This window comes from Mizuhopecten yessoensis, unplaced genomic scaffold (assembly GCF_002113885.1).
Source record: "Mizuhopecten yessoensis strain PY_sf001 unplaced genomic scaffold, ASM211388v2 scaffold11123, whole genome shotgun sequence".
NCBI classification, from domain to species: domain Eukaryota; kingdom Metazoa; phylum Mollusca; class Bivalvia; order Pectinida; family Pectinidae; genus Mizuhopecten; species Mizuhopecten yessoensis.
Window position 1 is genome coordinate 535588 of NW_018408891.1, and position 16815 is coordinate 552402.

Here is a 16815-nt window from a genome sequence, read left to right on the forward strand (position 1 = left end):
TACCCTCGGGTTTCAGCTGATTCACACTCGCGTTTAACCCTGGTATTTCATCTGATCTACAAGCTTTTTCGTATCCACTTGTCTCGCTACTGATCCAACATAACTACCGATCCCTCTATTTCAACATTTGGTTTACGAATGTATATATCAAACAATTCTAACAAAATGAATAAAAACAGGACAGTAATTATGATAGAAACCAAATCAGCTCAAACATGAGGTCATACATATGTAAATCATACAACCAAATCGATTCAGTAGAATTAAAAATCATTAATGCAGAAAACTGACCATGGTCACCAATTAAAAAAAATATTCAAATCGGGATCGGTTTCCGCTAATTATGATTTAAAACATACATCACCCAGTGATTTCGAAAACTAGATCAGCTTTGAAGGAATCGCTTCTCTTCCATGATAATTGAAAATATCAATCACTCGAGATTTCGAAAACACGTCAGATTTGATTATAAAAATAGCTAATTTTCCTGCTCTTCGCAAAATATCAAGCACTCACAATCTTTCTAGGCGATTATCATCCGTAATTATTTACATGATACCGTCTTGAAATTAAACGATTCTCATACTTTTTTTTAAACTTTCTAGTTGCATGTATTACGCAAGCGTGAACGAGTATTGAACTAAATTGCCGATATGTTCATCCAGACCCACAGATGGTGTGAATAAACTATAAACATGTATAAATATTATTTACATAACCATACAGAGCACTGATATGTACAATGTATACATTATTTCTGTCGGGTACCAAGCCGGGGTAATGTACTAAATATGTTGCAATATTTTGTTCACAAAATTATGATTTTTAATGCAAATCATGCCTACATTTCATTTCTTCATATAAGAACTTGTGTAAAGTTAAATAAAGGGCGACCCGATACAGTGTCGTATGCAACACTGGTCATTCCGGAAGTTGTAAGTTGTAAGTTGTAGGTTGTATCTGGCCTGGTTAAGATCTCATTTTCCGGACCTGGCAGCCAACACTGTCAGTTGACGTATTGAGATCGGTATCAAGTACGTAAGTAGATTCGAAGTGTGGGATCTACTATATAATCACGTCAATAATACGAACGAGCGACGTATGATTGACGTTTGATTAATATGCACCGAATTAGTATCATGTAAACCAGATGAAACCCGTACAAGTCAGTTTCTATTCCGACGGGCGAGTTCGTGAGGCAGGGATCACAATGTAATATCACACGAATCTCAATGCAATACTGACTATCAGTTAATAGTCACGTGACTTTGTCCTCAGTAGATTCTTTAATTATAACTGATACAATAGGTGTATGACGTTGAACCTCGATATTCCGGCGTAATACAGGTACATGTAACGCGTTAAAGTGGAAACTCTTTTGCCAGGAAAAATATCGAAGTTTCTTACCTACCTAAAAGCGAAGTGGCCAGAATATTAAGGTTCTACTTTACACAATATTTAAATTGATCATGTATCATTAGTCTAATGCAGTACACCAAAGAGTCCGGACTAAAAATGTCCCATTGTACAGACAAAGTATTCACAATACTTTGGTTCTAATGTGGCATAAACGTAAGTGTGTGGACTAAAGAGGTTCCACTATACGCTCAAACAAAAAATTGTCATGTTAAACTAAATATATTATAGATGCAAAAGTGTCTGACTATTCACGAAAGAAGTTCCTGTTTTTTTCATGGATTCAAAGTTTTCCGACAATCTAGGTCCCACTTTTCCGTACACAAAGAAGCGTTCGAACTAATAGGGTTCCGCTGAACACTCTAACCAAAGTGACATGTTCACCAAAATAGTATATATTCAAATGAGAGTGTCCTGACTAATAAAGTTCCTAGTGTACACACAGACCATGGTTTCCCGACTAACCCTGTTTCACTTGAATGCATTCTTATGTGTCCCTATTTTATAAACAAACCAATGTGTTCGGCGGTTCCACTTTTCGCGTAGCTAAAAAATATCCGATCTAACACAATTTCCGGATGAAAAATAACACCGTGCAGTTTCTCTCTGTTACAGAGACACTCAACAGCGGAATCAATAAAATGACAGCAAATAAACACTCTCTAACATCCTACACAATCTCTTCCCATTCTTACACCAAAAATGACCCCTAAATGAACCTTCATTTGCCTAATTGTTGTTTTCCCTCCCGCTTATTCGATTTCAAGCCATTCGATGAACTGCTAGTGTGTGGTGTCCTTGTTTGCTTGTAGCTATAATATTAATGCTGTGTGGCTCGGTTAGTATACACATACTCGGTTAATACACAAATCCCAAATATCGCCGATCGCGATGTATACATGAAACTTCAGCCAGAATGACAACTACAGAATTTTGAACTCAATAACAATAAACTTATTTAACAATAAACGTTTGTATGATAACACAATATCTATATGTTCTATAGCTACATGTAGTGGATTGTGCCGTCTCGGCAAATTTATTTTTGAAGCAAATAAGATAAGAGCTGTATTTCTTTAACTCGTTCTCCACTTTTGTCTGGCTGTTTCACATCTTTATTATGTATTTGTATGTAATATGTAATATGTACTCATGGGTCGTAAGGCCTACAGTCAATAAATTGAATTAAATTGAATTGAATTGTCGGTATAAGATTTGTCTATAAAATATAACCGGTACGTACACCAAAGTGTTGCTGACGCACTGAAGAAGGACAGTGACGTAGCAATATTTGTTGCTACGTATCAAAAAAATATGTACAGGTGTGTTCTTTGTAAATACACATTTGTACTGACTCAAATCTATGTAAAGTATTCAATTGATTTTTTGATTTGTTCACAATAAGCGCAACTTACTTAGACCCAAAATGTAATTATAAGAAACCATGGGAATAGAATTTGGCATTTCAGCACGAGAAATGTGAAATGTTCATTTTGGTTTCGAATGAAAAGTTAATTATATATTGTCATTAAAACCATCCGAATTTCAGAGTTATCATCTAGTATTGGAGACAGGAGTGTGAAACATAAAGTGTCATTAACAAATTGTCAGGTTTACAGATTGATTATGACTTTTTTTAGCATCTAAAAGATGTTACTCCTGCAGGGTCGTCTATATTGCATTTGTGTACAAGTGTCACCTTGTCGGTTCGAGAGGAAATGCCCTGCTGTATCCAACTACATTTGTTATGTTTGTGCTTTATTGTTTCCTGTCACTACCCGGTTCTGTACCTAGATCTACTACCCCTTCGGGTTCGAGAAAGGAATATACAAGAGTCTCCCAATATATTCACACGCTACAAGGCACCCGTCTCCATAGGACTTAAGCTTTTGCAAATAAGTTAATCAAAACCAAATTCGTTCAGTTTAAATGATTTACTATAAACAAGAGTTTTATTGGACCTGTATCGCTCACCTGGTTTTATATTCAAGTCATTACAACTGAATGCATTAGTACATCTTTATATGAAACTTCCTCAAAACCAGACAAGATCTATGTTCTTACCCAACTGGGACCACAATATCTGACTTTCAACTAATCAGGGGCCTCCATTGAGTTGCCATGTTAGCAGATTTGAAATAAGTAATATGTCATACTACAGGGTGTAATTAGACAATACTTTAATTTTCATTCAATTATAAGCTTTTATAAACCTAGAAAGCAATTTTAACAATTTATGAAAACTACACCATAGAATATGATAATCTAGCTGTACCATTTCTTAGGACTGCAGGGGTCCAATCAACCTCATTCAATTAAGAAATGTTTGTTCTTCCTCAATAATGTTTTTGACGAAATTTTGTACAATCCACTCAGGCAATTAGGGAATATTAGCGTCTTAAAGCAAAATATTAGATACTTTTCCTTTTTGGGGCCTGGTCTTCCTAGCCACAGGGGTCGAACCAGTCTCATTTATTTAGGAAATGATTCCCCCCTCCCCCATGAAGTTTCGGAGCAAATTTGGTTGAAATCTTCTCTGGCGTTTAGGAGGAGATGCGTTTTAAAGCAAATTTAGCTAAGTTCCCCTTCAGGGCCCCGCCCCCCTGGCCTCAGGGGTCGAACCAACCTCATGTATTTAAGAAAAAATTGACCTCCCCTAGTGATGCTTCAGACTAAATTTGGTTGAAATCCTCTCTGGTGTTAAGGAGATGCGTTTTAAAGCAAATTTAGCTAAGTTCCCATTCAGGGCCTCGCCCCCCATGGCCTCAGGGGTCGAACCAACCTCATTTATTTAAGAAATGATTGCCCTCCCCTAGTGATGCTTCAGACTAAATTCTGTTGAAATCCTCTCTGGCGTTTAGGAGGAGATGCTTTTAAAGCAAATATAGATAAATTCCCCTTAAGGGCCCCGCCCCCTGACCTCAGGGGTGGAACCAACCTCATTTATTTAAGAAATAATTGCCCTCCCCTAGTGATGCTTCAGACTAAATTTGATTGAAATCCTGTGTGGCGTTTAGGAGGAGATAGATTTTAAAGAAAAAGTTGACGCCGTACGACGGACGACGGACGCTGCGCAACGGCATAGGCTCAATATGGTCCTTCGGACCAGGTGAACTAAAAATCGTTTGACAAGTTACCCTTATATGGGATTAATCTCACGGGATCTGATGCTATCGTGTACAGCCGTGATTATACGAAACCACTCTGGCCAGGGAGCGCCCGTTTGTTGTCCAATTAACGTTGATAGCTCACGGTCGGAAGGGCTGATAAATGTCTGGACTATCATTAACATTCTATAACGTCGCCGTATTTCAATGTATACCATTTATACAGGAACATAGTAAAAGATAACCGGAAGCGGAGATGTCTACTCGGCAGACATACCGGAAGTCACGTGATTGGAATCTTCGGCGCGTTGATTGTCGCCTCCCGGGCAGAAAAACCTGATTACGTAATTGGTTGGATCATGGTATTACTAAATAAATTACGTGTTGTTAACTTGTTAGAGAGAGCTCTAGAGAGTCGAAGCAATTATTATAATGGAATTTTTATTTTAACTGGGGTACGATCCATAAATCATCAATGAAGAAAAAACAGTTTTTAAACTAATCACTTATGCTATAATAACGGAGAGCACAGATGTAGAGGTACGGAAATATGTAATGTGGACAGAATATCAGACGTCGGCCATTAACTTGCACGTACATTCGGTGCAATGCAAACACTCGCCAGGGAATACCGTGTGTGGTAGACTCTATAATTAGTCGTGTCACGTAATGGCTTATTAATTATTTTACCGCCTGATATACTTTTCATCGTTACATGCTTAACAGATTATGAATGTATTTATAATAACATGTTTCTATTTTTAGACGTTGATTTGTACATGCTTTTAATTGATTAGCACGGTATTAGCACTACCGTGCATGTGTATGTACTTATAGTTGGTTCGCCGCCCTTGCCGAAGTATGTGTAATGCATTACCTACTATTGAATCATGTTCACTCACAGTTAAGTGTTTTATTCGTTATTGATTGAGAAATAACTCTAGTACCTTAAACAATCACTTATTTCATGCTAATTTAATAGATTTTCAGCACTGTCAATGTGGACATCCTATCGAAGATACATATCACTTCTTTTTTACTTGCAATAATTATGCGGATCAGAGAATTAAACTCTACCGCGAATTAAATGATTTCATTCCACTTAACTTGCAGCTACTACTATACGGTAAAAGTGAATTGTCGTATCAAGAAAACACCCTAATAGCCAAACAGACGCAGCAATTTATTCTAGATACTAACAGATTTTGAGTATATTTTCCTGCACTTCTTATATTAATGTTTACTAACTAATCCGAATCTAGCTCTCTCTCATTCTCCCTCTCTCTCCCCTCTCTCTGTCTCTCTTCACCCCNGCAATGAAACAAAGCGACTTTGTAGTTTTGCCAGATGTTGATTCGATAACCAGTGAAAGATCACGGAATAAAACATCAGTTATAAGTAGCCGTATTAAATTCTGAAACCGCCGCCTGTCCTTTGGAAGTTTCCGGGTCTGCGAACCTCGGGTCGAGTTTGGCATCATATTTTAACGGACAACTATAGGTGTAGCTCTGACCGGGCCCCATCCATTTCGTCCCCAAAACACTTCCTTCATTTAGAAGAATCTGTCTTTAATCTAAGTAACAGCGCCAAGAAGACATTTTTATAATTTGTTTTGTAATTTTATGAGTACAAAAAAGAACTAGGATGAAACCTGAAAGGACGAATGAAACACACTGTATACAGGTCAAAGTAATCAATAAATAGTGCGTGAAATGGGTTACTTTATTCCTTTTTGCAAAATAGCGGAAATCATGAATCGCACCTTGAGACAAGAATAAACATCAATTCGGGCGTCTCGAAGTGGAAGGAGATTTATTGTAATTCGCCTAAGCATTTCTCCTGGTTCGTGTGTTCCGTGTATTCGAGATACTGGGACATTCAGGCAGAAATGTCGGTCGGGACCCGTGTGTACGATAAAACTTTATATAAACTGTCTGGAATTGTTGCGATAGAGGCCTAATCGTGCACGAAGCAATGTCGATTAAGAATGCAATTTACCTAAACCTTAGGGTTTACAAAATTAAGATTATTTATTTTCAAAATCACATAAATATTGTGGTTGTGTTCTGTTCTTAGATGTCGTATTTGAACACTGCAGAATTTATACCGTAGAAGTCACCCGGATGTCAACCACTTATTGTATGAACGTCACAAAGACAGCAACATTTACATTGCAAGTTGTCACCCGGATGTAAACCTTTAATCGGTCAGACATATATTTCAAAACTTTAGACGTAAAGTCTCTCCTGACTGGAATACGAAACTATCACTCATATTTATCTTCCTATGTCACACCATACGTGAAGACGACATTAGAAGACATCGATCGGATGCAATCAATCATAAGGCCGCTGTAAACTAAACCAATTACGTGGGGACGAATGACCGCGTCATAAAACGTGCAAGTCTCGAGCCAGCAAATCTTTAATGTCTTAGTAAGTGTTATACGTCAGTTCGTCTGAACTGATTTCGAGGACCGGAATCGTGTCACAGTTTCTTGCGAGAGGATAAAACAAAACCTACTAAGTGTAAAAATGTTCCATATCGTTATATAATTACTGCTTTTCTTTCCTACAAACGTTTCGTCGACCAGGATTATGTAATAAACAAAATGAAAATAGGAACCGGTATCAAATATCCGGAAATGTACATGACTCCCTAGACAATCTCATGACCAGGATATATCATTTACAAGGGAAATAAATATATTTTTCTCTGTCCGTCACATGAAATGCATGCAGTGGTCAAATATTGTAATATTGCGTGTTTGAGAGTAAGAAATGAAACAGAAGCGATTTGTGGTAAACGCCGCCTATCACTATGTCGAGTAACCGTATTTGCCGTATTTAACGTACAGGGCGCTCAAAAATAGTTCGAATTAGGGGAGGGCACCCTCAAGTTGTGCAACTTCAACCGGAATCCACCGTTGCTACAGTATGACATGGGAAGGGGCGCTAATAACGGCGAATACGGTATATGCTATGCTAATGTACATGTATAATTATTGCAGTAAATTAACTTTGAACGAAATCAAATCAAACTTTTAACAGACACAAGTTCTTTAAATCACGGACTTATAATTTTTCATTGATGATTTTTTTATAGTACTTCTGTATCTACTAAGTTTTAAGGGAAAGGCTTTGTATGGGCCGTAGAATTTATGCTCAATCACACTGCTTATAAAAGCAATAAAGCGTAATTAAAACATGGAAAAAAGGACTCAATATATTTCTAAACACATACACAAATAGCAGAATTAGGATCATGACTACAATGTATGGTGGTTACTTCCCCTAGTTAGTATATTGATATTATTTACTAAATGTTCAATCAGGTTGAAGTCAAGATTTAAATGTAGTTAAGCTGCAAATGAGACAGAGAATCTAATAGGTTTTGTCTTTGGATTATATACCTAGGGCAGTATAGAGAGAAGTGATCCACATCTTCGTCATGGTTGCCACATATACAGGATGGGCTATTAGTAAGGTGGTCTCTAAAAAGATCAGAATTTAATTGACTTGCCTGGTTTCTAAGTTGACATAGAATGACGCTAAAAGATCTTGTCCCTCCATATTTAAAATCATTTGTACATGTATCCTCCGCATTAGGAAGAATGGCATGATGGACGAGTTGCTTTTTAAGTTCACTTACAGACCTCAAATTATAATAACTACAATCAAATCTATTCCAACGAGACATCAAACTAGGAAAAAAACTGTTAAAATATATACTAGTTCTACGAATGGGTGTTTGAAATACACGTTGATGTCGAATATCATGAGTCACTAAGTCATTGTTTATAATATAAGGTTCAATGTTTTCAAACAGATAATTAGGGGTATGACGTTGTGTTTCTTTTTTAAATAGCATATGTTGCTGGTCATTTCTGCGTTTCCTAAGTGTAACCCATCCTAGTTCATTATAAATGACAGCATGACTAGTGCCCCTACGTAATCCAGTAACTATTATAGCAGCATCTAACTGGATGGATTCAAGAAGATCGGATTCTGTCTGATTACAATTATTCCACAAAACACTTGCATACTCAAGGTTTGGACGAATATAATATTTGTATATTATTTCTAAAGATTTTCTGTCGAGGTTATACCTAAGTGATCTGAACAGATTCATTTTTTTATATATATTTTCATAAATAAAATTGATGTGGTCTAACCTTGAACCATGACAATTAAGAAAAACTCCAAGATGTTTATGCTTTTTCACGTTTGCCACAATGTTTTTAATGAATATAAGGTCACGATGTAGTCCATCAGTATTATGTTTGTTTGAAATTAGTAGGGCTTCTGTTTTGTTGGGATTAAAAAGTATACCCCATCTATTTGCCCACATAGATATTCTATTAAGATCATTATTTAAAATTTCAGCAGCAGCTCTTTAATCATTATCTATTACATTTTTAGCACAAATAATGAACAATCATCGGCAAAAAAAAATGACATTAGACTGAATTAGACTGATGACCAGTATCTCATATCAAGGACGACAATTCTAATAATTTTGATGATAAAAATGGTTTGTTGAAAAACGTCGACTTTCTGCACGAAGCCATTGAAACGATACATAACATACTCCAGATATTCGTGGAGTAAGAACGTTATCTGATCAATAGATTACATTCAAATGATTCAGGGTCGATACGGTACCTGGTGTGTTATGGGCGTATGTAAGAGCTTAGGAGTAGCCGGATCATCCTTCACCTAATGACGGTTATCCGCTTCTTCATGTAGTAGGGAACACAGGTATAGGAACACATCACGACAAACGTTCGGACGTATTACATGTAGATTCTACTGTAGGCGTTTTTATGCAATGAAAGAGATGCTGATAAGCATGACCCGTTTTAGAAGTACTTAATTGTGTTGATATGGCATTTATAGTCTATATAAATGACATAGGTTTACATACGAACGGACCATAATGCGACAGTTCAGTGCTAATATCAACCATTTTGGGGTATTTTAAAATCAAAGAAAGTAAAACACGTTTTCTAAAATTCCCAATGATTCTTCAATGAATAGATCAGTCATCTATACTATTGAGGGTTAGTGGTATATAATGTTACAATAATGACATAATAATAATAATAATGACGTCAACACAGGGGTCATGGCATTTACAGTCAAATGAATGCCACGTTCTTTTGTTAGGGGTATATGTTTATTGTGACAACGACACACAATGGTATATATGTTTTCTTTAACAGCAACTGTTGAGACGATAAAACCTTGTAAGAATATACATGACACCTGACACATATAAATGACGTCATGACTTACCTATGGTGGTGACGACGGTAAGTGAGAAGTAGAAGGCGCCGGCGAACTTCCACTGTCGCCCAGACTTGTAAGGCATCACCCTCAGGATGTTCTTGCGCAGGCGTTCATAGTCTTCATCTGAGATGTTGTAACTTGATTTAAATTGTTTCTCCTCCAGCTGATATTTCCGTCGGTGTTCAATCTCGTAGTCTGACTCTAAGGCATCAAATACTGCCGCTCCGATTAAAAGGTAAGTGAACGTACAAACGATTAGTGATAGAGTTCGGACGTTTTGCTTCTTCATATCCTTCCGACCGTATCCATAGTATCAAGTCCCTAGAACGTGAATCGTTGGCCGTGTATTGCTTGCTGACTAGTGATGTAAACCACTCATTGAATGGATTTTGGAAGACTTGGGAAGTGATAAAATAAAGAGTGTCGAAAGTAATGCACCCGTCTCGAAGCCGGAAGTTAATCCTTTCACTCACTTCCGGTCGTCTGCTTGCGCGCACACATTTACCATTTGCTCAACCTTTTTCCAGGACGGCTGTTTGATCCATGTATATATTAGACTTTGAATCAAGTTAACATGTTGAAATATATTTACCTTCAAGAAGATTAAAAATAGATTTCACTAATGGCGACCTTGCCCTTCACCCATATTACATCTGTATGTTTCCCGCGTCGTGATAATTGCCCGGGTTAATGATGAGCGTGGTGATCCTTGAGCTGCTGACTTTGTACCATCATCCATCGCCTAATCCGACAGGTAGAAAAACTCAGATCTCTCGAGATTGCTGTTTCTTTGTTAACTCTCTTCACAACAGTCTAAATCCATCGTGTCTGAAAAGAAACAAAAAAGAAACCACGATGTTTGATTTAAAAGCTCCATTCGACAATTGTTATATATCTGATGTTTCACAAGGTTATGACGTAATGCGAACCCATATTCGGTTTAAGAAATTAAAAACTAACTGGAATGGTACCAAACAGAGGTGTACCGAACACCTCATTTCACTTTTATCTCAGGGCATGTAGACGTTTGATATTTGCGCTGACGTAATGTTAACAGGTCGTTATGTATCGGTCTTCACTCGTATAAATCAACAGCCATTAACAAACTAGACTTCTAACATGGTAGCAACCTGTGAATCAAACAGAGTCGGTTTTGATAAGATCATTCTTTTGAATATACCAGGTGTCAATATTTGATTGAATTTTCACAGCGTTACTCGCTCTTAATTGAATGAAAGCATTTTAAAATTTAATCATTAATCTCAGGCTGAGTTTAATACGGAGCTTGATTTATCAATAGAGAGTTCCATACAGATAAATCTCTTAGTATCACGTCCATGTGATGTAAATGATAAATCTGTATATATTATGAGGAGCATGTAAACCATAAATATCTGTGTTCTATCACGACCATGTAACCGATCACTCATATGTATCTACATGTATATGTAATACACATGTATCAGAAGCGTGTACAATATTGATCTCCTTGACTATTACAGTCATGTAAACGATATATCATGTATTATATATGTTCTATCAGGAAAATGTAAACGACAAATCCTAATGTTCTAGCAGGACCATGCAAGCGATAAATCTTGTTGGCCTACATGTGTCAGGACCATGCAAGCAATAACTCATTATGTATTATCAGGACAATGTAAACAATAAGTCTGACCCTGTAACTTGATATCCTGATTGCATACATACACTTTAGCTTATAGGATTAAACATGTTAAAAATATACTTGTATAAGTTGACATTAATCTGAAGGACAAAACAAAATCAAGTAATTTCATTTTACAGGCGAACTCTGTTATTTCGTAGTCTGCGCTGCCATATATACTACATGTACATGCATAGAACGTTATTATAACGCATTTCTATGTGAATATTTCTGTATGACATTATTATTGGGGAATCTGATCTATAGGATAATGTATACATATTTTTTTTTAAACATTTCCAAGTTTATAAAACAAAATTCAACATTGACGTCACAACGCTTTGTGACGTCACATTTAATTTGTTATTGACTTGATTAAAACAGATATGAAAAAAACACCAAATAACATATCTTTCGACTGAGCCTTGTCCATATAATATCTATTAGTAAAAAATGTAGATAAATAGATATTCCATTGCAGTGCTAGAAATGTAGCTTCGTATTTTTCTGGCATGACTATAGCTTTGATAATTCATTCAAAGAAAAATAGGAGGCCTATGCTAGGATTCAAACCCCAGATCTCTGTTATTGCTACGTGTACATGCATATTGTCACTTTAACCGAGGGAGCTACATTGTCAGCAAAAGTGGTCCGCCTCAATATATCCAAACTGAAATTAAGGGGAGGTAACTGTATGTAATACCACTGTGGATTCTTTACATAGATATATGGTGGGCGTTGTTATCCACACTCGGTATGCAAAGAAAACAAGTTTCTGTCCCATTGTTTTATTTCCAATTTTCAAAAAAAATAACCCTATGCAAGATATGGCATTAAATATCGACTTGATATACATACATGTACATGTACATATATGCATTGCTTGTCTCCTTTTGTCTCGCAAAGGATGTTTATTGTCTGATACCAAATCTCCACATCTCGCCGAATCTCGTGGGATTACGTTTAATAATGACACTGAACCTTTTATAGACTGTGCTGGGCAAGAAGACCTTGGATGTTGTACACGTGATACATCGACTCAAAACCATGCACAAGTTCAATTTTCAAAAGGGAATCACCAGTAAAGGGGCTGAAAAGGGATACAGAATATCATACTCACAACATACATGTAGCTCTTTATCTAAGCACCGTTTTCTATATGAATTAGATAATTCCATTAGTTGAAATCCCTATAAATAAAAAGTTATTTTTTTAGGAACTTACAGTAAAGATATAATCAAATTCCCCTATACCTGGCGGCCTATCACGGATCTGTGTCTCGCGAAGATCATCATACGGTGCTTTAATGAAGTTGTGTTAGCGATTCTGAGTCCTTAGCAGACTCTCCATTGATAAAAAATAAAATACGAAACGAATGCTGGATTTCTCAAATATTATACACTTAAACGGAACTAACACTAGTTTATTATGATACAATAGTACAAAACTAATATGACTATCATTGTATCATAATAGTACGAAACTAACACTGGTTTATTAAATGTACAATGTTACGAAAGTAACACTGATCCATTATAATACAATCGTACGAAACAATCATTGGTGTATTAGAATAGTACGAAACTAACACCAATGCAATGCAGTATAATACAATAGTACGAAACAAACAATGGTGAATTAGAATATAACTGTACGAAACTAACACCTTTGTATTTCACTCATATAATGTGATTTGTTTTAACCCCAGCAGTACAAGTGCCAAATTCTCATCATCAACATCGACGGATACCTCTATTGCCGAACCATGAATAATTATAATAATAATATACAACATTTGATATAGCGACCTATCTACATGTAGCTAACATAAGCAACTTTTTAGCACTTTACAGTACCTAGATATACAATTAATACAATTAGCATATACACAAATCAATAAAATTTGTGAGGAACTCGCAGGAGCTTCCTTATCAGCCGCTAACCACTAGTCCTATGCCACCTGGCTAATATATCCCTATGTGTGTATGCCTGCGTGTAGCGTCCAACATATACTGCTCTACCAAATGCAATATCGGACCTTCTCTATTTTTCGTTGGTGTATCCGTTTTAATATATGACCTCCATCTGTGGCAAGGACGTTTGATACCAAACAAACAATCCAGACAATTTAATCGTGCACATGGTAGTAAGGCGAGACGTTTTCCTGTAATCATTGTGAAAAGCAAAACTGGTGGCGTTTACTTTTTGGTTTTTGTCTAAATCATAAGATTATAAATTCTCTTAACCTGTTCCATAAAATATCGTCTGATATTCATAAATGTCCAGAATTATTGTGTTATGCAATTTGAAGTATAGGATAAGCTGCATTAAGCGTTGTCATTTTAATGGTTTAACATGGTTTTACAGGCGAGATAGGCAATGCTCTGCTGATATAAGATACATCATACAATAATAATTTAGGAGTGGAGAAGTGATGTTTCTAGAACCAACAAAAACATTCATGTCTGAATTCTTTTCATCGACAATTAACCGAAAAACCATCTCTTTACAACGTTAACAGCTAAGGCGTCAACGTTACATCTTGAGAAATCAGGGACATTTGCGCAAACGTCATCTCTTTACGACTTCAGCAACAACGACGTTAAAGCTACCTCTCTACAGCGTGACCAACAATGACACCAGCGTCATCTCCTTTACGACATCAGTAATAAAAGCGCCAATTTCTTTACGACATCTTATAATATTGTTGATGTCATTTCTTGTTCGACGTCAGTAACAGTACCGCCAATGTCATTTGTCTACGATGCCAGCTTTAACAAATCTATATACTAAGTCTGCATTGATGACGTCCACGTCCTCTCTTTACGACATCAGTAAAACATCGTCAACGCTATCTTATACGATCTCGACCACAAATCTTACTACGACGTCAGCAACAATTGCCACAAAGCCATCTCTCTGTACTTAGCACTGATGTGTATTTAAATATGAATGAACTTTGTACAATTAGAAAATGTCAACAGAAAGAACGGCGTAAATACAAAATACAAAATACAAACAAATAGGGGGAGGGGTGCAGACATCTGAATTACTTAATGCAGTCATGCAGAAAGTCGAATCGAACGGTTTGCACAGCATTTAAACATGTCAAAGTTGACAACTTTGTGATACATGTGTACATTGTACTGTAAGGAATAAATGCAGTTTTTGATAAACCCACTTACATGTACACCAAAACGTGGGCAACAAAACGACAATGGCGGAGAAAGTTTGTGAATGACATGGAATGTAACATTTTTTGTCCCCTTGGCAGGTGCATTCAAATATATGTATTAAACTATGATGACTTTAATTTCTTTTGCTTAGGTCTAAGCAACCGTCCGATAATACAACCACAGCACACACTTGTTAAAGAGGAATGCCAGGGTTTGTCTACAAATATGTAGAGTTCTCATTAACGTCAAAATGTTTAGTGTTTCCAGGTCTTAAAGTTCGTTCAGTTTACATTAGTTTACCTGATACAGTCTACGACAAAATGTTCTCGTTCGCCTACTGCATTCCCTTGACCTTCTCCCTGTACCAACAACCAACCATTCTCCCCTAACCTCGCACCTTACCCCCTTCTCATTTCACCTTTGCTCATCTTACATACCTCACATCTGTCACACCAAACCTCTCATCTCCATTCCTCACAACATCGATTGTTCAAATACATAATAATAAACAGTGTTACACACTCTAAAACATTCATATGTATCTCGTTATCAGTCATTTTGGTTTGGTTTGGTTTTATTTTGTGCAATGTCCTATCAACAGCTAAGGCCATTTAAGGACGTTGTTTAGGTCTAAGCATGGCTAAACTTGACACATTTGCATGTCCCTATATGCACTAGAAATGTAAACGTATCTGTTTACCTTCATAACCACGAGAGGTGGCATTTTCACGGAATATTCCTGTTGATATTCCCGAGGGACCACGTGTAATACAAGTCACTTAGCGCTTAGAAGGGTATAGGGTATGACATTAACTAATTAAATCAAGGGACTAGCACTTTATCACTGTTCGTGCACATTTTCAAACACGAAAGATGAAAGCATTTATAATTCAGTAAAATATTCTTGTTAATGCAGGTCACGCAAACTGTTGGTCTCGTGCATATCGGTAATCTCGTGATTGCGTTTACGTTGAGTTTAAGCTACACGTAATAAGTTAAGAGAAACGGAAAATGATTAAAAAAAAATCAGAAAATTTCAAGACGAACAAGTGATAAAAGTATTTTATGAGATATACCATCAGGGTGATTACTTCATGATTGAAATGCATATTTTAACATTTATGATCATACTCCATAATGCGCGGAAACCATTCGGGAATTTCCGTCATAATTTGCATCTGACGTCATATCATGATTGATCCCCAAATTACTCAACAGGTTGACGGTTAGATCCGAGCAGTTTCCGAATGAAAAGGTTCCTGCTGTTATTGGATTATAACAACATTTGTGGTTTGTAGGTTTATCTAAATAATGACTGCACCAAAAATGTGATTATATATGTATGAAGCAACGTTTACTTTGCAATTTAAAACTGAGTTACAGTACTGTAACACAAAATGTGACCTTGATACATTCATATGGACAAAATGACCCGCATTTTAACGTCTAATACGTATATCCGCAAATACCAGGCTGGCCATATATTACTGCCAATTGCATATTTTGTAAGGAATGTATCTGCATGTATTTTGTGCAAGATGCTGTTTGACGATCAAACAAAATATTTAAAAAACATTTATACTTTATGAAAAAATAAATTACTGATAGTTTGTACAAAATTCCAACTATGTGGAAAAAATGGAAACATCTTAACATGTGGTTGCAATCGACTGTGGAATGCACGTGCATAGATAGGTAAAATATACCTGGACGGCTATGTTGATTTCTATCTGAGTGCAAGGAGTTCATATACATATAGGTAACCGATAAAGCTCTTCATCTGCGTGTGAAACGTGTCGGCACGTACAATGTACAGTAGAAATGCAGGTGGAATATGCCCCTCCATACTTTGTCAAAGCTTATGATTCCTAGACTTATTTATACCTACATGTATTTTGTTGATGTTACATCGCCTTGACATTGAAAAGATCTGCAGTATGCTTATCCTGTCTAAGGCAATGAATGTTATTATCGACTATTTATCATATTTTAAACTATATCAGAGGTTTACACTTCGTCATTAGTGCAGCACCTTAGACAAGCACTATATCCAGGCTTACACTTTATCACCAGTGCACAACCGTAGACAGAGTGAAATATTTATCACCATAATTAGGCTTACACTTAATCACCAGTGCACAACCGTAAACAGAGTGAAA

At 36.5% G+C, this 16815-nt stretch overlaps 1 protein-coding gene across 2 annotated transcripts in view; it reads right to left on the reverse strand.

Moving 5' to 3' along the window:
• The window catches only part of LOC110466184 (two pore potassium channel protein sup-9-like), a 127063-nt gene that overhangs the window by 53372 nt on the left and 56876 nt on the right, over positions 1–16815 (reverse strand). For both annotated transcript variants that reach the window (XM_021522542.1, XM_021522543.1), the window contains exon 2: positions 9821–10642. In XM_021522542.1, coding sequence (XP_021378217.1) covers positions 9821–10103 — 283 coding nt within the window. In that variant the 5' untranslated portion in view covers positions 10104–10642. The remainder of the gene's footprint in view (positions 1–9820; positions 10643–16815) is intronic.